The 24,059-nt window shown below is 41.2% G+C and overlaps 1 protein-coding gene across 3 annotated transcripts in view; it reads right to left on the bottom strand.

Moving 5' to 3' along the window:
• MME (membrane metalloendopeptidase) overlaps positions 1 to 24,059 on the bottom strand; it is a 523,853-nt gene that overhangs the window by 49,466 nt on the left and 450,328 nt on the right. For all 3 annotated transcript variants that reach the window (XM_085634818.1, XM_085634819.1, XM_085634817.1), the window contains exons 18-20: positions 22,554 to 22,673; positions 8,276 to 8,409; positions 7,947 to 8,012 (exon numbers count right to left, since the gene is read on the bottom strand). In XM_085634818.1, the coding sequence (XP_085490944.1) occupies positions 7,947 to 8,012; positions 8,276 to 8,409; positions 22,554 to 22,673 (320 nt within the window). The remainder of the gene's footprint in view (positions 1 to 7,946; positions 8,013 to 8,275; positions 8,410 to 22,553; positions 22,674 to 24,059) is intronic.

Raw genomic sequence — 24,059 nt, 5'->3', positions numbered from 1 at the left:
GAGGGGGCATGCACCAGTGATGGGGTCTCCAATACTAATTAAGGGTTGGGGGGTGTGTATGCCATTTCTCCTTAATATATATGTTTTGGACTCAGGGGATGGGGTTCATGGGGCTCTAAGGCCAACCCTACACTGCGCACACCAAAGCTTGTCCATGGTGTAGTATTGGCAGCCTGTGAGGAGTTGGAAGCAGGGCCTGTGTTGACTAACACCATGCAACGAACGAGCAATGGCAGCATGTGGTGTGGGGTTGGCTGCCTCTTGGCGACTGCCTGTGAGGAGCTGGACACAGGTCTGCAAGCCAGGCCCTTTCAACAGCCCTATGCAGCATGCAATGAAAGGCTGGGCGCAGCATGACGGCTGCCTACCGATGGGTTGGCTGCTTTCAGATGGGTTGGCCACGGCCCAGCCCTGTGGCCAGCCCCGTATGATGTTGGCTGCCTGTTGGTGGGTTTGCTGTGGCTAGACCCTGTGGACATCGCCCCGCCACACAATTTGGCTTTAGGTATGGTAATAAGCTATTACTTTACATTAAAAAAAACTAGAAATGTAAAGAGAAAAATAAAGGTTAAAGTAACGTTATAATAACGTGTGATAAAAAGATCTGTTTTTGTTAAAAAAAACTTCGAAATTCAATGAAGAAGCAAAGGTAAAAGTAGTGTTACAGTTAGGTGGATATGTCAGTGACAACCTTAATGTTTTGAACTAAAAAATCCACTGTAATTTACCAGTTATAGTTAGCATAGCTAACTATAGCTTGCATCCCCGTCATGCACTGCTTATGGTCTCACATATTCCATCACTCATGTCGTGGTCTATGACAATATTTACGACATCACTGATGTCATCTTAAATGACATCACTGATTTTTGTGTTTTATTTAGTTCAAAATGTTACAGTTGTCACTGACATATTCACCTATTCACCGCTCTATGAATGCATCATATACAGTCAAAGAGAGACTAGAGAAATAATCTGTTTGGAATTTGTCATTGTATCAGTAAAAAAGTCCATAGCAGAGAGGGAGAACAATTCTTTTAAGGGAACAGTAAGATAATACTCTCATGTGTATCTAGAACCATAGGTCGTGAGAAATATTGTCAAGTTGTCAGCAAATGTGTGGAACATACTAAGCAACCATAAGAAGATTAGTTAGGTAGCACATGAGGGTGTAGTGGGTTGGGCTGAGACAAATGTTTTTGCAGTCAGATGGGAAACATAAAATTTCCTGATTAAATCTATTGAAGAGACAAATATAAAAGCTGACGAGTGTGCACATTGCATTTCAAAATATTTCTAGTCTCCCAGAAAGAAAATGTGTTCCCATTGACAATTACAAGTTCCCATCTTAGTATTGGGCACAGAGCTCTCCTGGAATACTACATTGAAATATAGCTTTAAAACCGCCCACTCCCAGATAAAATGAGCAGATTATGAATGAGTACCCACTTAGGCCCTCATTATGAGTGGAAAATGAATTCCGATTAGGACAGTAACAGTAGTTACTTGCCCCACTGGAAACATGAGATCCACAGTTATAGGGTAAATTTACTCACCTACGAAGATTTCAGAAGCTAAAAACAGCCAAACTTTTCAATTTCAAATGTTCAGGAAAAAGGAGGAATTAACAGAGAAATCACATCCGTATTTACGAATTTCACTGGTAATTCATAATTTCTTAGTGGATTCTAAAGGTTCAACTCACAATGGCTGGGATTGTCCTTGCATACAGAGTTTGTAGTATCCCCGGTATCAGTAATTTGAGATGCTAGGAAATACAGGGCCATTTTGGGGTCACTCATTATGAAGTTCATAGTGACTAAAAAAAGTGAATCAACTATAGGGGCACGTAATCAAGCAGAATAAACCATGCAATAATCCATTCATGCAATCATTGATCTACTCTGAATATCATGGCCTCACATTATGGGGAACCTTGAAGGAAACACGAGGGAATCTTACATTGTCCCTCACATACAAACAAGGTCTTTCATTGCCACAAATTCACTGCCACTGTTGAAGTCATAGGTGTAGTGTGTGTATTGTTATTTACACATATACAACAATACCTCAGTGAGGCAGTGGACGGATCCTATGTGAAAATGACTAGGCAAGGAGTAGACAAGAGGTTAATGCTGTAATCCTGCTTTTCTGAAGGTCACTTGATAGACTCATCATTTTGTATACAGGCCCAGAGTTGGCAATTGATGCTGTGGCTTGTTTTTCAACAGCTGCAGCTGAAGGATAGTTGTGCCTGTGTATGCACAGGGAGAAATCTCTCTGGCAAACAGTGTGCAAATTCCCTGGGGGATAGACTGATCAGTTAAAGCAAATAGGTTACAAGAGACAATTAAAACCCAACACACAATTTATTTACTAGAAATCTTTTCTTATTGCAAAGCAAGACACACAAAATTGTTCAACAATGTACTTCATACATTCATCGTCTACTTGCATAAAGAGGTTTCTTACAAGATGAATCACTTAATCAGTATCATGATTCTGGATTTTCTGAATATTTTACCCAATCCTTGTTTTCAATTTGGGGATATACATGAACTACACCATTATTCTACTTTCTCTAAACTATGGTATGGAACTTCTGCTGCTCATCAGTAAAGGTAACACTACATATCATGGTCTTTGATTTGGCAGACCACTGTTAGCTGGAGTGTGCCCATGTTTGTTATGTACTGAAGCTCTTCTTCTTAGTGATCCTTCTAATTGTAGTTCCATGATTCATTCCTTTTTCAACAAATACATTTCCTTCAGGAATGCCCAAATTCTACAGTTTACATCCCTCAGCCTGATGATATTTTCTCTCAATGTGTAATTTAAGAGCATTGCTTTGATTTTGATGCACATTGATATTTACAGGTTGTTGCTCAATCAGTATTACAAAATCTGTAACCCAACTTTCAACATATTGCTCTGGGTTTTGGACATCTTTTGTCAATGGGTTTTACTGACAATCCCTTCCTCCCGCAGTGCAGTCAGTCTATTTTCTAAACCAGTGATTTTCACTAAGATTGATGGATTCCTGTAATTCTTTGAGTACTTTCAGGATTCATTATAGTACATGGTGTATTTTTTCACATGTCATTGCAACTCCCTTGTGTTAAATGTGGAAGAGTTATCTTCTTTATGTTCAGAGATATCTCTCTTGCCCTTTTGGATGCCTATATGATGTAAAACACCCTTGTTTGGTAGTCTCCAAATTCACTTCCTTTGTGCAGGGATTCTGGAAAAAAGTTCAGTCACTTCTTATATAGGCTGCTTCTCTAGTGCAAACTGCATTTATCTGCTTGTGCTTGATCCTCCTTATCTTCAATCTTCTTCTTTTCAATCATGATCCCAAACTGGCATTCTATCCTCCTCCCGTAGGAAAGTTCAACTTCTTACTCATTTGCTTTGAATCATTTCATGTTATCAATATTAACTATTTATCATCATTGAGTCTTCAAAGGTTCTTTTCCTGGTCTGTTCCTTCTCTATCATATTAGTGTGATAGTGTTCAGATGGTACAGATGCCTCAGTTGTTGCTTTAAACTTCGGCAGCCTGGTCAAGCACACTAAATTACACGAGGAAGGAGTATCCTCTGATTCGAGAAGATATCTAGATTATGTGTGCTCTCAACTGGAAATTACGGTGCTTGCTGAACCTGATCCATACAAGGAGGCAGTGACTGGTCTTGATACAATTAAGACATGAGGAAGTCGAAGGCGAATATGGCACTATGACAAAACACCTGTTGGCTGTGTAGAGTGTATTATTTTGGTGCATGTACTGTTAAAGAAACAAGGACTCACTAAAATATTTGTTTAACCAATAAATAGACAATGGAAATGAAAATATGACACCTTTCTGGACATTAAAGATAATCTTTTACATTTTAGTGCTTAGGACATTTTTTTTATTTTTCGCAGCTTTATATAGTGCAAACTTGACTCGAAGATATTAGGTATCAGAGCGCTTTACATGTGCACCAGTTTCGTTACACAAGGACACATTAATTGTTTTGTTAGGTACAGGGAGATTAAGTGATTTGCCCAGAATCACAGGACATTGAGCGTTATTCCTAAGACTCGAACCTGGTTCCCCAGATTTGAGATCGACCGCCCTAGCCATTAGGCTACATCCTTTCCCAAAATTCTTTGTATATAACGTTTAACCCCTGGGTTATATATTTGGGTGGGTGGGTAGCCAATCCCTGCCCTGGAGCTCAGATTTGAGGAACAATATTTGGTTACACTTTCCTGATAGATTGTGGAGGGTGCCCAACTGTCTGGCTACCGGCCTTTTATGAGTAGCTCTGGTCAAAAACAGCTTTGTTGCATGTTGATGGCTAGTGAATTAAGTTCCACATCATTAAATTAGATGTTTTAATGCTCTCATCCTAGTTTCTTAATGTAGATATGGCACATCCAGCTGTAGAACCATGGGTTATGTTATGCTTTTTAGTATGCTCTTAAGTAAATTTGACTATAATACTTCTATTTCAGTGCAAAGACAGTTACAATAGAATATTGCAATAGCTGAGCCTGCTTCCATGTCTATTGTGGAGAGATACATGGTGTTAATTTTTCATATGTGAAAAATGTGTTGGATGCCGTTGGGTTCTTATCTGCTATTTTCACTTTCCTTAATCTTGCCCCCTTGCCAGTCAATTGTCTTTGGGTGTAAAGTACCTACTTTCCACTATTGGTATGACATTGAAGATAGTTAAAAGAACTGGATCTTTGATGTATGCAATCACACTATGGTGGTGACTTCAGAGACAGGTTGTGTATTGGTTTAGTTGGACTGGCATAAATGTACTCCAAATAAAGGCCCATGGAGAGAGTTGGGAGAGTCTGGCCTAGCAGTAGAAGCAAGGTACGACTGCAGACAAAGTACTACATGCCAATAATAAAATCATGGTAGAACAATTCACAACACAGTAAATGGAAGTAAAGATGCTAAGAAAGAAGAAACAATGGCTTTTTGGTGTATCTCTTTGATGTGGCAAGCTAGTAATCCTTCACTAATATTTCCAGCAGACATAGTAAGTGTTCACTTGCACTAGGAAGCCTTGGAAGTGGTTTAACCTTCACCCAAGTAGACATCCCCACAATAATAGAAACACTGCTCTGGGCGAAGTTTGAGTTTCACTATAAGATAACAGATATTCACTAACATGTGTCCTTCCCACATATCTCGCGTCACATCCATAATGCGACAGGATGAAGTGATAGAAAGTGGTGAAGCGGATAAACAACAAAAATATTTTACAACACTCCAAAACATAATTTATTACAGAATAGTTGAATGTCTACATATCTGAGTTGGTGAACAGTCAAAAGAATATGTTGTATATTGCAGTCTCTGCACTGAGCTTGACTAATACATCTAGGAGCCCTCTAAAGTAAAAGGGACATTTTTCACAGCAACATGCGGGTGAGCCAGGGGTGTAACACAGGCCCCCGCAGCCCCCGCGGTGCGGGGGGCCCCAAGGGGCCCCCTCGACACTGCACTGTGGCCAGAGAGCTCCTGATTGAGCCTGGAGGGGGCCCCCTAGGTACCGTGCAGGGAGGCCCCCTCACTTTATGTTACGCCAGTGGGCTAAGCCAGCCAAATAAATGTCAGTTGAGAATACTTAGCTAAAATACCAGTGACAAAATATTTCAGTATACATCATCTGCAGCCATAAAAAACTACAAACTCAAACCTAATCCTATTGTGAGTATTACAGTACTATTATCAACATGTATCATTTTGCCACTTCTGTTAGCATTTCTTAAAGACGATTAGGTGCCACTAAAGCCCTGGGTAATTTTTTTTCACATAACCTCATTATAAGTTTCCTTATATGTTCCCACCTGTTACCACACATATCAGAATTATTGGTTGTGTGGATCTTTTTGCATCTGTTAAATATGCGGTGGAATAAAAACTGCATCCACCCAATACATTTCTGTAGTTCAAATCCACTGATGAAACATATGTCATTGAAAAATGCCTGGTAAAGACCAGATCAAGTGGATTTTGGTGAGGTAAGCACCAAAACATGCATATTATTCCCCATATTAGGGGAAAAGATTTTAATTGATGCTATTTATCACACACAGTAAATATAAAACCCCACAGTATTGTTAACATGTGTGATAAATGTCACACCAAACTTAAAGCCAAACTTAATGAGGGCTTTAGATTAGTTTTTTGTGACCTCAGGAAATGTGCTATTGCCAAGCAAATAAGCAAACTTTGTGTAAAATTATTCTCTAATTTCCTCTTAAAGATTAGTCTCTAGGAAACTCTGCTATACTTTATCAGTAACAAAAGATCTGAAATTCTCTGCAGGATGGTGAAGAACCCTGGAATATGAAAACTATGTTAGCACTGTCCCAGGTCATCTAACAATTTTGATTCTTATATAAACAAAATAATAATGTTGAGGTAAAGAATTTAGTTACAATGATAAACAAGAAATGCTTCTCGCAAATTCAGAAATGAGTAAGCTGTGCTTCTTGAAAAACACAAATCTTCCCACAAATATCAATCACTTTAAAGGCCAAATTGGCGTAAGACACTCTAAATCAAAGTTACAGGTTCATAAACGTCAATCTTCAGCCCCTTTCTCATAACTCCTTTACTCCTATCTATTAGGAAAATAATTGACCAAATAAACACATTTGATGTGTCAAAACAAGAACACAAAACGATCATTGGAGGAAAACAACTCTAAATGATTCACTAATGTGTTCCTCTCTCACATGCAACTGCATTTTGAGCATGCTTTTGTACAGAACACACTGTACATTGAAATGGTTCTACACTCTCCCAATAGGGTACAGCAGAAATCTTAAGGTGTAATTTAACATCTAAAAGGCAGCATGATAGCTGGTCAATGTGACGTGGCCCCATCTCCACCCATCCTGCAGCAGACCACCTACCATATTAAAGGTTTCTTGTCACTCTGATTGGACACTTCTGACAACAAATTGGTTCCACTGATGTGGTAGGACCACATAGATCCGAAATGTAATGCCAGTCAGGCCAACAAGTCATGGCAGCCTGCTATGAATTGTCTTTGCTTTTCAGAAACAAACCGCCAAAGCCAGATTTTGCTTCCGAAAAACCAAAAATATATGCTTTCTCTTGGCGGACCATGGAAGGAAAGAATAAGTCGGCAGACCAACACTACATAGGATGGGCCTTCCAAAATACACAGACCAAACCGCTGATAATCAGCAGTCAGAAATTTGGCAGTTCACCTGACTCTAAATGAGACAGTGGTGTGTGAGTTCAGTGTGAGGCGGCATCTCCAAAACATTACAGCTATGCTTCACTCCAACAGACTCTACATGAACTCTTAAGTCTGCAACCTAACCACAAGATCACATATCTACCTCTCTTTCTCTCCTGGCATTCAGTTATGTGATGAAGTCAAAAATATAAATCAATAGTATGGTGCATCTAAGGGGAAGAAGTGGTGACCACTTCTAAAGGTTATTTCAATATAATCATTGTCAAATTCATATCTGTGTTCGATATACAAAGAGTCTCGATCAGCAGGTAAATGTCCTCTATGGTACAGATGAAAACAAATGTTGTTGCTATACTTGAAGGGTATGCCAACTCCCCCTATGTTATTACTCAACAACAGACTACAAGAAAATAATTATGCCATTTCCCTGGCAAAGACTAACTCATTGAATATCCATGGTGAACTATTGCGTGCATTTGAATACCAATTTAATAAACACAAGGTGGTCAGCTTCCTGGTTGTCCCACTGTATCACTACTGAAGAAGCAACATTTCAGTCCTACGTGTGATGAACTTTTGAACTCCCCAAGTCAATGTATTTAAGAAGAAATGCCAACACAATGAAAAGTGAAACACACAATATGTTCACAAAAGGGAAAATAAATCCCTGCATTATGTTTAACACACTAGGTCACATACCTTGTATGCTTGTCTAATTCCCCCATTATCTGCAATATTTTCGCCCAGAGTGCTGACTCCACTTAGCTGTAAATAGAAAATACACATAAACAGATTATAAACAAAGGTCTACCATAAGCATTTCCTTGTGTGCTCACAATATTAAGAAGTTGAGGTCAGTACACACCTCCATCTTTTGTGGGCAGAATAAACACATGGGCTTGGTTCACTGTCACAGTTACTGAAGAAAAACAGTGTGTCAAGTGAAAGAACTGAAACTAAACTATGAGGTTTGTACCATGAAGAAAAGAACATTTTATTGAACCATGAATAAAAGAATATCAACATACATGCTGGCCTCCTGCTAAATCCCAGGAGTAGTTTCCATACTGATACACCATACACTGCGATAAATCTTTAAACTGTTTTGCAGATTCTGGAGTCCACCAATCCACAAGGTCACCATTCTCATTAAAATTTCTACCTGGAATACATAAGTGTTTACATATATTTTACAATTGGGAAACAGGCCAGTGAATGTTCTGCAGGCAATGGAGCTCAGATTCGTAGATTGTAAAGCGCACAATTTTAAGGAATTATACTGCAATAAACTTGCAATAATACAAAGATGCAGCAAATAACGTAGAGAAAATCCAATACTGCATAGTGCTGAATCATTGCATGCAACAAACTAAACTGGAAGGCAGAGACTTCGATGAATAATAGAATAGTGGAAATGATGCATGGCACTTAAAAACATGTTTGCAAATGATCATTGGAAGGATGCCAACAAGGAAGGGAAACTCTAGAAAGAGTTCATATAGCGTAAAGAATATATTTAAGAAATTAATGTATTTTAAATTCAGAAATTGGTTTGCCCAACTATTCAGGCATAGATAACCTTCATTCAGGAGTCTAAGAGTCCAGGACAGTTCTATTCAGGCACAGATAAAATGCATTCAGCCGTCTAAGAGTCAAGGTCCTTTCTATTCAGCCACAGACCTTAATCCAGCATTCTAAGAGTCCAGGACCTTGGGATTTGACTAACAATTAAACCTAGTCTCACATGGGCCAGAATGTATTTTCAGAAAAGAGCTGCCATCTATCTTATGTTGGTTACTTCATATGTTTTGTGACTAACGTTGGCCCACTGAAGCACTATGGACCAAACAGGTTAAGCAATAATGTGGAAAGTAAGGACGCACAGCTATCAAATTAGGAAGTGGCTGAAGCATGTAATCGTAATGGGTGTACATAATATGACATTTCTACTAAACTTAGAGGTTACCTAGTTTCAGATTTACTATGAAAAAGACCTCAAAAGATTCCAGAACCATAACACAACAATACAACTTTCAACGTATATTTAAAAATTGAACAATATATATTTCAAAGGAAAATATATTCAAAAAATTAAAAAGCGGGTTACAATTATAACTTTGAATCAAGGAATGACACCATCTCATTCTTTCTGCGCTGGTTCATTTGCCAATGTTGACTTTGAGTAATTTTCGTAGATTTGTGGTTGGTTTATTTGTCAATGCTGACTTAGAGTAGTTTTCTTCGATCGTCTGCTTCTCAGACAATGCCTAATCCTAGAACTGTATTAACAATGGCACTCTTAAAAGATTGAGGGGCTTATTTATGAGCCCCTGCGTCACTTTTGCACTGCCATTGCGTCACTTTTTGTGACGCAGCAGCAGCGTAAAAAATGTGCCACGTTGCGCCCTATTTACAAAGTGACACATCTAAGCAGGTCAGGTATAATGTGTGCAGAATGGGCATTCCCCCACAAAAAGCCTCATAGAAGTGGCGCAGTGAAATCTATGAAATTTAACTGCGTCACTTCTAGGACGCTACTGCATCAATATCTTAAGCCTGCCTCACAGCAGTCGTACGACTGACACAAGCCCTTTCACATGGGGCTTGCCAAATGTGAAAGAACTCATTGCTGGAGTTGCATCTGTTTTCAAACACACCCCAGCAATGTGTCACTTTTGCGCTGACAGATACGTCAGTAATACTGACATACCTGTCATTCATTGCGAATGATGATGCGTCATACAGTAAATATGACGCATCAATCATGTCGCCAGGAGGGCGCAGTGAAAACTGCTGCATCCCTGTTTTCACGCAACAATGCAAAAGTTTTAAAAAAATTAAGCCCTGAGTTCCTGCAGTGAAAATGTTTAGAGGCTATGCAGAGTAGTGTACATAAAAAGCACGCTTTGGGTTGAGGTGAGGCCAAATCTATGTAGCATTGTATTACTAAATGCATTCTCAAAACCGATATGCAAGCAATTTGGCTCTGCATTCTGATATGACCCGCAAAGTGGTAACGTTCTCAAAGGTATGACTGATCTACAAAGGCTTAAAAGCACTGCCCTTCCCATTAAGTAAATGAGATATGACTGTGTACAAACATCAGATCACCTCTCACGAGCCCTCAAGTAGAACAAACATAAAAGTAAATGAAGGTACTGGAGCTTGCAGTCACATCTCTTACAGGTGCATCCTCACAGTTCCTTTGTACACAGCCACATAAAATATACCACACATCATTCTATGGCCACCTTTGTCCCAAATCCATGGCATTTTTTAAAGAAAAACCTGCCAAGCTAACCTCTCAGGTTTGGCAATTTAGTTGTGTCAGTGAAGTAGCTCACATATGTACTCCACTGGCATTATGGCATCTAGTGCTTCATTTCTATACAACTTACACAAAACTATGTAGAGACCTGAGTGGAATCTTCCTTCGTGGAAGCATGGAATTGTTATTTCACGTTCCACGCTCTAGCTTTTTTGAAGGCCACTCTATTTAATGGCAGGCGGGGCATACACACGCCGTGCAGCAGATTGAGTTTTAAATTGTTACATTCTTTTAGGAAATTTTTTTAGCTTCTGACATTTGCTCATTTGTAATTAATTTCTTTTAATTAAGGTGCTTACTGTCTTGGACGCACTGGGGGTGAATGCTTAGGGGTGGCTTTGTTTTTCTGACTTTCTTGCCAGGTTCAGAGCTGGCAGTCCTTTGCTTATTTTACGTATGCGCCGTGCAGGTGGAGCTCTAGCTTTTTGTGAAGGACACTCTATTTAATGGTGGCCTGGGTGTAGATGCTCCACTGACACTCCGAAAGAGCGCCTAAGGCAAGGCCGTCTGCCCCCATCCACGCTCATCTTTCGCCAGGAGCCAGGACCCCTGCTTCTTTTCTATTATACCGTAGCAATCAAGACAGGATTATCTACTCTATAGATGAACTTTAAATTCTTGGTAGTATACTCTCAGATAGCTCTGGATTCTTGTGCAACTCTGTGTACCCGTCTCATCTTGTAGGGCCCACCGCTTGTTTAAAATGTAAATTCCAACATTCTTTCATAGGTTTAGAGTTTTGGTGAGCAGCACCTGAGGCAGCCGCCAATAACTTTACAGATTCATCTAGCAACAACGCTTTATCAAACTTAGAATGTCCTTACTCTCCTTTATCACCCCCTTCTACCTTCTCCTGTATCTCCGGCTTTCTTTGTAGCATCAGATCCCTTACCAAACACACAATTGAACTTTGGGATCTACTATCGTCACTTTTACCTGACATTGTTTTTTTTACCGAAACTTGGCTGAACTGTTTTACTTCTCCAGGCAATATCGCTAGCTCTTCCTGAAAACTACCAAATGCTGAGATTAGACAGAGAAAACAGACCAGGTGGAGGCCTAGCCATCATTTTAAAAGACACCAATTAAGTCTCACTCAATGATACTTTGCAAGCAGATTGGGCAGAGATCTGTATAAAGTGAAAATCCCCCCATGACTGCTGGAGGGGAGCTCCTGTGTATTGTCCTCCAGGTTCCAAAAAAGATTTTAATTAGTGTCTTATGGAATTAATTGCCCTCCATCTTCTTTTTTTATTTTTTTTATTAATAAAGCTTGCTCGCATATATGTAATATAACAATTTACAATTAACATGGTTGTTTTGTAAAACACAAATTAAAGCATAAGTCAGACAATTACAATTATTTTGCATTAAATCAATAACACTGCTAAGCCCCTATTGGGCTAACCAATCTTCAAAAGGGGTCCAAATCTTTTTACCATAGTCGAGCCTCCGTCTGCCCCATCTTTCCCACATGGCAGTCTCTATGCCCTCCATCTTCTTGCATCCCAATATTTTCTTCTGTTGGGTGACTTCAACATTCAAGGAGGAGATTTCTCTAACTCTGAGGTAGTTCAACTTGCCTCTGACCTAACCTCGTTGGGCCTCCAACAGTAAGTGGCAGGCCCCACTCATTTGGCTGGCCACACCTTAGACCTGATTTTCACAACTCTCCCACCTTGTTGCATGAGGGCCCCAACCCCTTACCTGGACATTCACTCCTTAGTACGTTTTCAGATGCCTAAACATAAGGGGCCTGAACAGAAACAAAAGCCTCTGTTGAAAAGTACTAAACACTTGCGTAAAATAACTCTAGATGTCTTCTCCTCAATACTTGACTTTACACTCATAGACTCTAGCATAGATAAAGCCTTATCTGATTATCACTCAGCTGTCAATGCAGCTTTTAACAAGATGTGCCAATAAAATCTTGCTCAAAGCCTAGCTATGGAACACCATGCTCCATGGTGCTCCTCAGAGCTCCGCAATGAAAAAACCTTGTGTGAAAAGCTTGAAAGGCGATGGTGCCATTTCAATATTCTTGTTGTTAAAGAGGCATATACACAAGCCTTAACCCCTTCAGTGCCCGCCCCTTTCCCCGCCCTGTGCCGGCCGTTGTATTAGCGGGCGGGGTTTATGACGAGCTGGTCTCGTCATGGGCACAGCGCCACCGCGGCCCATGACGAGACCAGCTCGTCATGGGCATTGAAGAGGTTAATAAAGTATCATCAAAATATACAAAATGCCTGCAAGACATATATCTATTCCCAAATTATTCAGGCAGGAAACTCTTCCAAGATGCTCTTTAAAGTTCTTAATTCCTTCCTGAGCCTATGAGCCTTTCGTCTGAGATCATGCCATCACAGTCTCTTTGTGGCTCCTTAGCTGATCATTTTGAAGGTAATATCAATTAAATGTATCTGAATTTCCCTAAAATAACTGAGCAAGACTACGAGGAGCTCAAGATTTGATCTCTATTCTCTATCAATAGTTCCATTTTAAACAAATGTAAGCCCTTGTGGCCAAAGTCTATTAAAAAGCATTATCAATGGGGGTCCCCCTTAGATATCTGTACAGCTTACATGCCCGCCTCTCTGTCATTTCAGCTTGCCCCTGTCATTTGCTTATTACTTCATTTCTCAACCTCCTCAGGCAAATTTCCCTTGGCTTGCAAAACAGCACTAGTTACCCCTATACAAAATAAGCCTATTTTGCCACCTACAGATCTTACCTACTATAGACCCATTTCTCTTCTTCCATTATTGGGCAAACTTTGGAATGTCAAATTAATATACAATTTATGGAGCATCTTGAAACAAATTTGCGACTAGACTTTTCCCAATTGGGTTTTAGACCCTCATACAGTACCAAGACTCCTTTAGCTGCAGTGACCGACCACATTAGATGGTGTCTTGACAACAACACCTCCTCTACTTGTGCTGTTGGACTCTCAGCAGCATTCTATACTGTTTCTCGTTGTCGAAAGTTGCAAAGATTTCAGGAGGCAGAAATTCATGGGATGGCATTATCATGGCTCAAGGACTTTTTAACAGATCGCTGTGACCTCCCCACCCCGTGCAACCCCTGTGTGTCCCCTGCCTTACCACCCACAAGCCATGCTGGCCGCCACTGCAATCTTCCAGCCAGGACAGCATCCTCCCCTCTTTTGAGCTCGCTTCATTGGCTACCGATTGGTAAGAAAATCATTTTCAAGGTTTACTGCCTGACTCACAAGTAACGCAACTAGCTACCTTTCTGCAAAGCTTGTTCCCTATCGTCCCGGCAGAATTTTGTGATCCAGTGATAAAGTCCTGCTGGCAGTTCCAATTTTCACGAAATCTCGCTCAGGAGTCAGATCCTTCTCTAACGTGGCTCCCCTCTGGTGGAATAAGCTCCCACTTCTTATAGACCAATGTGCAGATCATTTCAGTTTTAAGAAACTTCTCAAAACTCAGTCTACTTCTTCACTCATTCTACTGTGTTGTGCCTGGATACCCTTCCTGGGTTGATTTGCGCTCATTATAAATTGAATTAGCATAACATAACACGTGGAAAGGTAGGCTGTGGAATCTAGTGACAGCTGGTGATTGCTGTGTGCCACCAGCACTTCGTTGTGTTGACGCTTAAATAAATCTTTATTTCAGCATCAACATGACAAAGTGCTCATATTGTCAAAATCCAGTGTAGACATTGAATGGGTATTATTGATTCCTACTACACCAAGTTCAAAGGTGCCATAAATCTCTCTACTATGCTATCAAACCACTTGCCTCTTTTGAGCCCTCAAGAAATATATATATATAAAACACCTCCATTTGCAGTCTGCTGGCGAGCTTCCTAACCGCTGGTGGAGCAGGTGGGTGCGCCACCGCTAGCGTTTTAAATACAAAACAACCCTTCCTCCACTCCAGAGAAAAGACCTGCACTCCGGAAAGTAATCACTGCCTTTATTTCATAAAGCGTCTGTCACTGGCATTGGAACGCGTTTTGGCTGCTAGTTCTGCCTTTGTCAGCCAAGGAAGGCCTTTTCTTGAAGGCAATTTATATTCACCATGTGATGTTAATTAAACCAACATAGACTAAATACTTTCAAAATGGTTACGGTCAAACATCACAAGAAATCTGAAATGTTCAGCAATATAAAAACGGCAACTATATATATAGATATATATTAATTGGATTTATTGAGACACAGAATCTCTTGCTATATTTATACTTATCCTAAATGAACCATTGCTTTATTGTAATTATGCTTCCCAAGTTCTTAGAATTATCAGTCTTGATCCTTTTTGGAATGGAAATTGGCAGTAAAATTAAAAGGTAAGCCACAAGGTAGACAAATAAAGAAAAAAAGAAATAAAACAGCATGTGCAAACATTAGTCGACACAATGATTACTTTTTAATAATACCGTGACATGGTGTAACACAGCAGTGCTGTAGCGACAAGTAAGGTGCAAAGATAATGTAAAAGCAAACGCATTCTAGAAAACAATATGCTGTTGAATCTCTGGGATATCACGAATCATAATTCGATGAATAACTCAAGCCAATTGTGATCCTCAATGATATATGCTTAAACAGTACATATTGGGAGAGAGTCAACATTTGGGCACCTGTAGTTAACTTAATCAGGTCAATCATTAGGACAGGATCACAAGACAGTACAAAAAACAACCTAGAACAAATAAAAAAGAATTGCCCAAAGTCTGGCGGCTAACACAAGAACCACATGGTGTTGGCCGCCAGACTTTTGGAAATTCTTTTTTGTTTTGTCATGTTTTTTATAAAACTCTATTGTTCAGGATCCTGCTGGGCCCTTATTAAATCTGAAAAACATTGGCTAAAGGCAAAAGTGTTTTTGTGGTCTCAATAAAGTACACATCACCATGGTACACCCAGCACTGAGAGGAACTACTGTGTGTGTGGATGAGCGCAATGTGAAAGGGCAGTATGCCACAACTCATGGTACAGTCAATCAATGGCAGAAGTGGGCTAACATTGCCCCTTGATGCATGCTTGAGTGGGTGGAGTTAAAATGTGAATGACACAATCACAGACTGATGGATGTCGTCAGGCTGAAACCCTCTAAGTACCTATTTTATACATACTCTATAAGCAACTATGTTATACATACTCTTAGTAAAAATCAAAACGTCTTGGCTAACATAGACATAAAAAAGCCATTGGTCTGGCATTGACTGCTAGCCTCACCTGCAGAAAGAAAGAAGGAAAAAAAGGAAGAAGGTAAGGAATGAAGATAAAAAAGAAGAAAGGCAGACAAAGAAGGAACAAAGGCACACCAAAAAGGAGGAAACAAGGAGGAAAAAAGGAGAAACAAAAGAAGGAAGGAACAAAAGAATGTTAAAAGAAGAAAGAAAAAAAGAAAGAAAGACAGAAAGAAAGAAAGGATTTAGGAAGAAAGAAGGCAAGAAAAAGAGAAGCAAAAAAAACTAAGAAGGAAGGAAAGAGCACAAAGAAATAAAGAAGTAAGGACAAAAGGAAAGAAGGCAAAATAAGAAAGAAGGGAAAAAGAGAGAAATCAGGCAAAAAAGAAAGAAAGGAAAAATAGAGAAGGAAGGAATGAAAGAAAGAAGGTAAAACAGGAAGATAAATGGAAATAAATAAAAGATAAAGGAAAAAGAAAGAACAAAGGAAAGAAGGCAAAGAAAAGAAGGAAAGAGAAAAGAAAAAAGAAAAAGAAAGTGAGGAGAAAAGAAAGAAGGCAAAAAAAGAAAGAAGGCAAAAAGAAAGATAGCAAGATGCAAAAAAGAATAAATGCGGAATTAACAAGATAAAAAGTGAAGAAAGAAAGATTAAAAAAAGACTGCCAAAGAAAGAAAACACAAAAATAAATTTAAAAAAAAGAACAGAAAGAAGGAAAGAAAATTGGAAAATTTAAAGACGGCAAACAAGACGGAAGGAAAGAATGAAAGAAGCAAAGAATAAAGGAACGTAGTCAAAAAAGAAGGCAAAAGAGAAAGATAGAGGGAAACAATAATGAATAAAAGAAGAACTAATGAAGGAAGGAATGGAGCCAAGAAAAAAGAAAGAATAAAAGAAAAAAGAGAAAAAAGAAAGAAAAGGAAAGGCAAAAAAAGAAAAAGAAAGAACGTCTGTACAAAGGAAAGAAGACAAAAAATAAGAAAGAAAACAAAGAAGGAAAGAAAAAAGGAAGAAGGCCAAAAAGAAAGAAAAGAGGAACAAAATAAGGAAAGAAAAAGGAAAGGCAAAAATAAAGAATGAAAGAAGGAACTGAAGAAAATAGGGAACAAAAGAAGGAGAATGGGAAAAAGGCAAAAAGGAAATTAAAAAAGAAGAAAAGAAAGTAGCAAAGAATAAAGGAAATAAGGAATATAAAGTAGAAAGAACGACAGAAGGAGGGAAATCTGGTTGATAGTATAAGATATTAGATTCACAAACCCAAATTACACACTATCTTTTTTTAAATAAAAATATTATAGTTGTGTTGCAAATTAAACATGATAAAGTTTTGTTTTCTTCCTGGGCACAGTTTAAAAAAAATAACCATTAGTGAAATCAAATACAGGAACACAATATTGTAAGCAACAGCACCAGTCCATCAAAAGGAATTCACAATCACACTGGAAGGTGACAGGATTTGATAAATCAACATAATCAGGCAAAGTGAGCACCTGCTTTGGGAGCAAAAGGACTCCAGTACACAGTGAAAGATAGAGGAAGAAGTCAATGCTGGCACATGATAAATGTCTGGGGAGGAAAGCGGGGAATAAAACCCCAATGCAGTCTGTCAAAGCGAGTGTGTATGTATTTTTCTTAGCTTGAGTTATACATCAAATTATGATTTGTGATACCCACTAATTGAATAGCCTCCTGTTTTCTTTAGTGCATTATTTTATTGCTAGGTCAAACAAGGACTGAAGTAAAAGGAATACAGGACAATTTAGCAGCTAGATTGGCAAGCTGTTTTAGCTTCAAAAATAGAGCTCGAAAACATCCCTTCAAGTTGAGTGTTGACACCCTTGCCTGGTTTGAAATGGATAAGGATGCTGCTTCCTTCCATTTCCAGGGCAGCGCAGACAGGCGCAGCACCTGCCATATAACTCCCACATGGTAGTAATACACGCAGCATCGCCGGCTTCATGGAACTGAGAAGCTCCGCATAGATCTCAGCTATAGACCATATTTTGGCCTATAACCTCATGTTTTACAACAGATACAAAATATAATCTGTTGAACTATCAGGTGAGCGAATCCACTTACCTTCCTTACCATACACACAGCCCCTCTACATTTGAGATGGCTGATTGTTCTGGTCCTGAAGAAAGCCTCCCGACCAATATGGGCGCCATATGCTGAACATGTCAACCCCCTTTTCGCAAGGTTCTATAATTATCCAGACAAGCACCGCAGTCGTTTTTAACCCTATCCCTCCTCTGTGAAAATAAAGGCAATCTACACAGGAGAGAATATAATTTAATATTTGTATTAATCTTTTTCGCATACTTTCTATTTCACAACTGTCACATACCAGACAGTCTCTCTCTTGGTGGAGGACGCTCAACATTTGGAGAACGGGAAATTCAGGCACTGAAATCCAATGATGATTCATCTTACTTAACCAAATAAGCGTAGAACCAAAATATACCGCAATCGTGAAAGTGCGGCTGAGGGTCTTCATCGTATTTTTTTCAAGAGATTCGGATAAAACGAACCTTGGGATTCATTTATTTTGAATTCTTCTCATGACAGATTTTTCTTTCTCATGACATATAATTTTTTACGACCCTCTGTGTTTATTTTTAATGAAGGGATTACAGTGGATCTATAAGTATATGTTACTGGCCAATTCATGAGAGACTCCCATCACAGTGAGGCTGTACCTACGTCATGAGATATGGCAATGTGTCCCTCACACTGGTAAGGGACCTTGCACACCCAGAAAGTTGATGCCTTAAAAGAAAATGTTTGTTCCAGGGGTTCATTAAGGAAGGTGGAAGTTAGTTGCCAATGTAATGCAGCCATAATTATTGAAGTGTCCGTAAAGGTAGGCCCTGGGTTTTGTTTTATTTGGGTTAGGGTACAGGTTTTCTATCAAGTAAGTGTTCACTGCAATGAACGCCTCACATTAAGATGGACATTTGCCCATGGATTTGTGATTTTTTTCCCCGTCAGAATAAGTAACTGAGTGGGATATCATTTTTCAAAATTTGCTGAGGTTCCTTGAGCAATTATCCAGGTCCATTTAACTCTCTGACGTTCATTGGAATCTGGAGGTGAAATGGGACTTGAAGGTGCATTAAGGTCAGTTGAGGTGGCTGCTGATGTATGGTGGGGAGGAGTAACATAGGATTAGCGGGAATCAATCCCAGCCTCACTCTAATTAGACTGAATATTGTAGTTTTATCATGAGCTTTGGGTGCAGAAGGCTCACAGCAGAACATGGCTCATCAACAGCATTATAGTGCAGTTCTTTATTTGCATGTACAACTCATGAATAGTGTCATCTGCATGGTTCCCCGTGTGGTGTGGAGGGTGAAGAACAGGGTTCGTGTTTGGCCTTGTGGTGGGGCAGTAGCAATCTATCATCCCCTCAATGGTTTTGAAAAGCACAATTTTATTGCACTTGAGGATTAGTAATTTGCATTTTTTTTCCAAATGTGTGCCAAGAGACCCAACTCTTATTTCAGGAGGCACGGGTGCATGTACCTGGCCACTGTAATAGCAATGCTCATGGTTGGCAGGAGGGGGGCAGTTCTGGGCCAATGTATTTATGATTGATGGTTGCCCGTGGTTGTCCCCAAAACACGCGTTCAAGGTCAATGAAGCTTGGCAAGAACAGTTGTAGATCCAGGTAGCTAGGAGCAAAAGTTGACCTGGACTGTCAGTCAAACGGGTGCTTGAAGTGGTATTCGAACTTGGCAGCAAATCTCTATGAAATTATTTTTCTTCAGTATTACTGGAGGGTTTAGTCTGGTATTAAGATTGTTTTGCGATGCCCAAGACATCAATTAATTCCAATAATTATAATTTCAGTATTTCTGTAGATTTATTGAGTTGTCATTATTAACAACATAAATATGTTTTGTACATGTTTCAACTGCTTGTGTCATAACTACGATCTTAAACTTTTCCACAAAATTGCTTGGTCTGAAAAGAATTTGGGGCTATAGTGGTGTCATTCTCATATGTTCCACAGTTGACGATATATGCAAAGGAGACATAATGCATTGATAGCAACAAGGAGACATTTTTAAGGGGAGACATGGATACCAAAGGGGAAAAATACACTGTTTACAAAATGGCCCTCTCTGAAGGGTCACCTCAAACGTTTTACCTTTTACCTCCTGTTTTTGCTGATTCTTTTTGTTGGCCTAGGATTCTGAGCACTTTACCACTGCTAATCAGTGCTAAAGTACATATGCTTCTCCCTAAATATGATGGCTTTGGTGTATACCTAATTGGAATATTTGTTGTACTGGTAAGTGCCTTGTAAAGTGGCATACCATATACACAGGGCCTGTACTTCAAATGCTACTAGTGGGCTGCAGCACTGATTATGCCACCCATAGAAGTAGCATTTCAAACCTGTCTCAGACCTGTTACTGCAGTGCCTGTGTGTGCAGTTCACTGCCGTGTCGACTTAGCATTTAAAACTAACTGCCAAGCCTCAAACTCCCATTTTATTACATATAAGTCACCCCTACGGTAGTCCCTAAGTAACCCCAATGGCAGGGTTCTATGTAAGTGAAAGGTAGGATATGTACTTGTATGTTTTTCATGCCTAGACAGCCACAAACACAGGAAGGTGAGGCTCATTTGCATTCTGAGCACTGATCTGCATTCATCTGCATTCTGGTGGGTCTTCCAGGGCAGGGAGGAATGGAAGGGGCTGACATTTACACTTCCTAAGGGAGTGTCCTGTCCACACCGAAAGCACTGATTTGCTCTCCAGATATAGCCTGGCAGACTGATCTGGGTTGAAAGGCATCCTTGTGCACTTCAGAGACCTCCTTTGAAGTCAACCCATACATCAAAGGCACTTTTGGGAATAAGAAATGGGTCTCTAAGCCCCTGAAATCAGACACTTTCTGGATCTCAAACCGACCCTCTGTCACCAGCACCACTGTGCTGCTTAGAGGACTCAGCTGGCCTGCATTTCTGGATGGACTGCTTTGTTGCTTGTTGCCCTGCTGCCTTCTGCTCCCTGACTCTGCTGGAAGGAGAGCTGGACTCTGCCTTCTCTGTAAGTGATCTCCAAGATTGCCCACTGTTCCTGAAGTCTCAGGGCCATCAAAGATTTCCCCATTGCCATCAGACTCTGCTATCTGGGAGTCCTGCAGTTGTCATTTTAACCTGCGATCTGCCTGGGGAACGATCTAGCGCTTCTCACTTCACTCAGGAGCAGTGCATGCTCAATTATCAGCGTGTTGGGTGAAACCACATGCCCTTTTTGGTTTCCTGGAGGATCTGAGCTCTTCAAGCTCTCTGCAGTGCCAACAGACGCTGCAACTCCTAAGGAACCCTCCTTCCAGCAAGGGCCGGACTGGGAACCGAAACCGGCCCTGGCAAACTGCTGGGCCGGGCCCCTCTGGGGGTGAGGGGGGGTGCAGCCGAGCAGTTTGCTAGGGCCGGTTTCGGCCGATTTTGTTACAGGGGGCCGATTTTCCCAACCCCCGGTAACAAAAACTGCCCCAGTGGGCCTACCGGGGGAACACCCGTGCCCCATGCGGCCAGTCCGGCCCTGCTTCCAGCACAGCTTTAGGTTGCCTTGCTGCAATGCCGGAGGGTGAGGCGTGGCCACTGCACCTGTGTTACAAGTATCTGACTGCCTCTGTGTTACAAGTACTGGGCTGTGTTACAGGTATTGGGCTGCCAAACCTGCCTCGACTCCTCAAGGACAGCCCGACGTGGCCCTTCAACCCACCGTCTCCCGACATTACTGCTATTTTGCCCAGGGAAAAGGTACTGTGATTTGTGCACCGGACTGCTAAGGTCCTTAAAGTCGACCTGCAGGCTGGAGGCCGGCTGAACTCCCTGCACTCTCGGTGTCCCAAGGGATCCATGTAGATCCTTTCAATGAGTGCTGGTTGGACATGAGATTGTGTTGGCTCTATCTGAAGCTCAGCGATCAACTGCTTGAATCAGGAACCTTTCACCAGCAAATCTGTGAGTGCCCTAGCACTCTGTTTATTATTATGCCTTTCTTGTCATAACTTGAAAAGTATACATTGGAGGCTTGTCATTGTGGCCTTAATGTGTTTATAATATACTAATCTATTTTTACGAACCGATGTGGAGTCTTTTGTGGTGTTTTCATTGAGCTACTGTTTTTTTTGTGTGTAACAAATACTTTACACATTGCCTCTTTTGATAAACCTGCCTGATCAGTGCCAAAGTTTTCTTAGTTGTGTATCTAGCTTACCCTGCTTAGAGTGGTGGGTCCTGCCTGGCCTAGATGTATACCTTAGCCAACCAGAAACCTCATACAGACACATACAGCCTTACTGCTAGAGGAAGATGCTGACAGGCACACAGTCACAGCTCAAATCACCCTTGGCAAAAATGTTGAAACCAACCCCACACATCAGGAGGCCACTATTAGAATAACACTATAGGGTCATTTCTAGGACATGACAATCCACCCAATGGCCAGTCCAGCCCTGGTCACAGCCTCAGATATAGGCGAGTCACTAACATGATTACCTTAAGTTACACTGAACACACTAGCCTAAGGCCCCAGGACTGGGAACCCCACGACCAGCAGGCAACGGTGCCACTACTGAGACACACAACAGTGTGAAAAGTGCAATGAAAGGCAAATGATGAACTTTACAAAGCATAGGTAACACAACATAAATGATATAATTTCACAATTGGAGTACTTCTCCGTCCTGTTGTGTTCCCATATCCTTGTGTCACCCTATTAGCCTTAGCTCTGTGCTCACTTTAAACATAATTAGCACAATACATTTAAAAAAAAGAACTAAAATCTTACCATTGTCATCAAATCCATGTGTAATTTCATGGCCGATTACCATCCCTATGCCACCATAATTAAGCGACTTGGGCTGTGATGCACCGAAGAAGGGCGGTTGCAAAATACCAGCTGGAAACACTTTGGAAGAAAAGATTAGTTAAAAATCAGTCACGTTTCCCTGGACATTCCTCACAATTATTTGTCTCACTTTTCATGACTTCATTTTAAAGGGCTCCTGTGATTAAGTGCACAGACCGCACCGCTGCCTTTTACCGTCGGCTGCCAGGTTCCTGGAAACGAAAAGGTAAGCCTGATTGGGAATCAAGCAATCAACAACCTTTGCAGTTTTAATGACCGCGCGGCAGGAGCTCCGGAGCACCAAAGATGTCTCGCGAGGTTATGAACAGTAATGAGGGACAGACAGGGCCGGACTGGGAACCACAACCGGCCCTGGCAAAGGAGTTGCCCAATGCCCCCCCCCCCTGTGTTGGGGGTGCCAGCGAGCTCTGTGCCAGGGCCGGTTTTCGGCCGATTTTGTTGCAGGGCCGATTTTGCAGCTCTGCTGCAAAAACGGCCCTGTAACAAAAACGGCCCCGAGGGGCCCAAAACCGGCCCCCACCCGTGCGGCGCACCGGGGGATTGCCCGGTGCCTACTACGGCCAGACCGGTCCTGGGGACAGACTGCAGAGGTCAGCGCTGCAGATGCTTCCGGTTATGGTCGTAAAATAAATGTATAAGAGGGCTCGAGATGCGGCTGGGACTGGTAATATTACACTCACTCCATGGCTGCACACGCACGAGTCTGTTTTCAACTAACAGCATTCTAGTTTATTAATTATTCGTAGTTTAGAGGGAGTCACTGATTTAAGACAGATATGATGAAAGAGATTGAACACCCAGGTTGTAAGCCTATTTAATAGGTAGCAATAATGCAGTCACCTCCGAAGTTCCCGGCTTGGCTGGTAACAGAGTTACTGGCCCAGTTGGAAACAACAAGCTGTGTGGAAATACCATGACGCTGCCATCTTTGCCCTCGAGATGTCAGCTGCTCAAACATTTGTCAGGGGAAGTGTGATGGAGGGTGAGGAGTCGCCAGCGGAACTGGAGCAGGAAATACTGATCCCCTAGTAAAACATAATTTCTCTGGGGATTCTCAGAGTACAACCAGGGATCCTCATTCTGGGGGCTATTTACGATAATGTCACGCAGTGCAGCACAGCAAGTCACCTTGCTGCGCTGCATGACAGGGAAAGGGCAGGAATGCACTGTACTGAAGGCAATACGGCACAATCTGGCCTTTTCCCCCGTGCTAACACCCTTTTGGCAGCCTAGTGCCGAGGCAGGCATGCTGTGCTTCATGACACGTAAAGGGCAGGAATGCACAGTATTTTAGGCAATATGGCGGATTCCAGCCTTTTCCCCGGCGCTGCGCCCTTATGGCAGCCTAGCGCCAATGCAGGCACCCTGCACCATGGTGTACGGGTGCCTGCGTTGAATGCAGGATTGTTGTTGTGCAGGAAGCAG

This window comes from Triturus cristatus, chromosome 11 (genome assembly GCF_964204655.1).
Source record: "Triturus cristatus chromosome 11, aTriCri1.1, whole genome shotgun sequence".
Lineage (NCBI taxonomy): Eukaryota > Metazoa > Chordata > Amphibia > Caudata > Salamandridae > Triturus > Triturus cristatus.
Note: the sequence above shows the minus strand (reverse complement) of the source record. Positions and strands in the feature narration are given on the sequence as shown.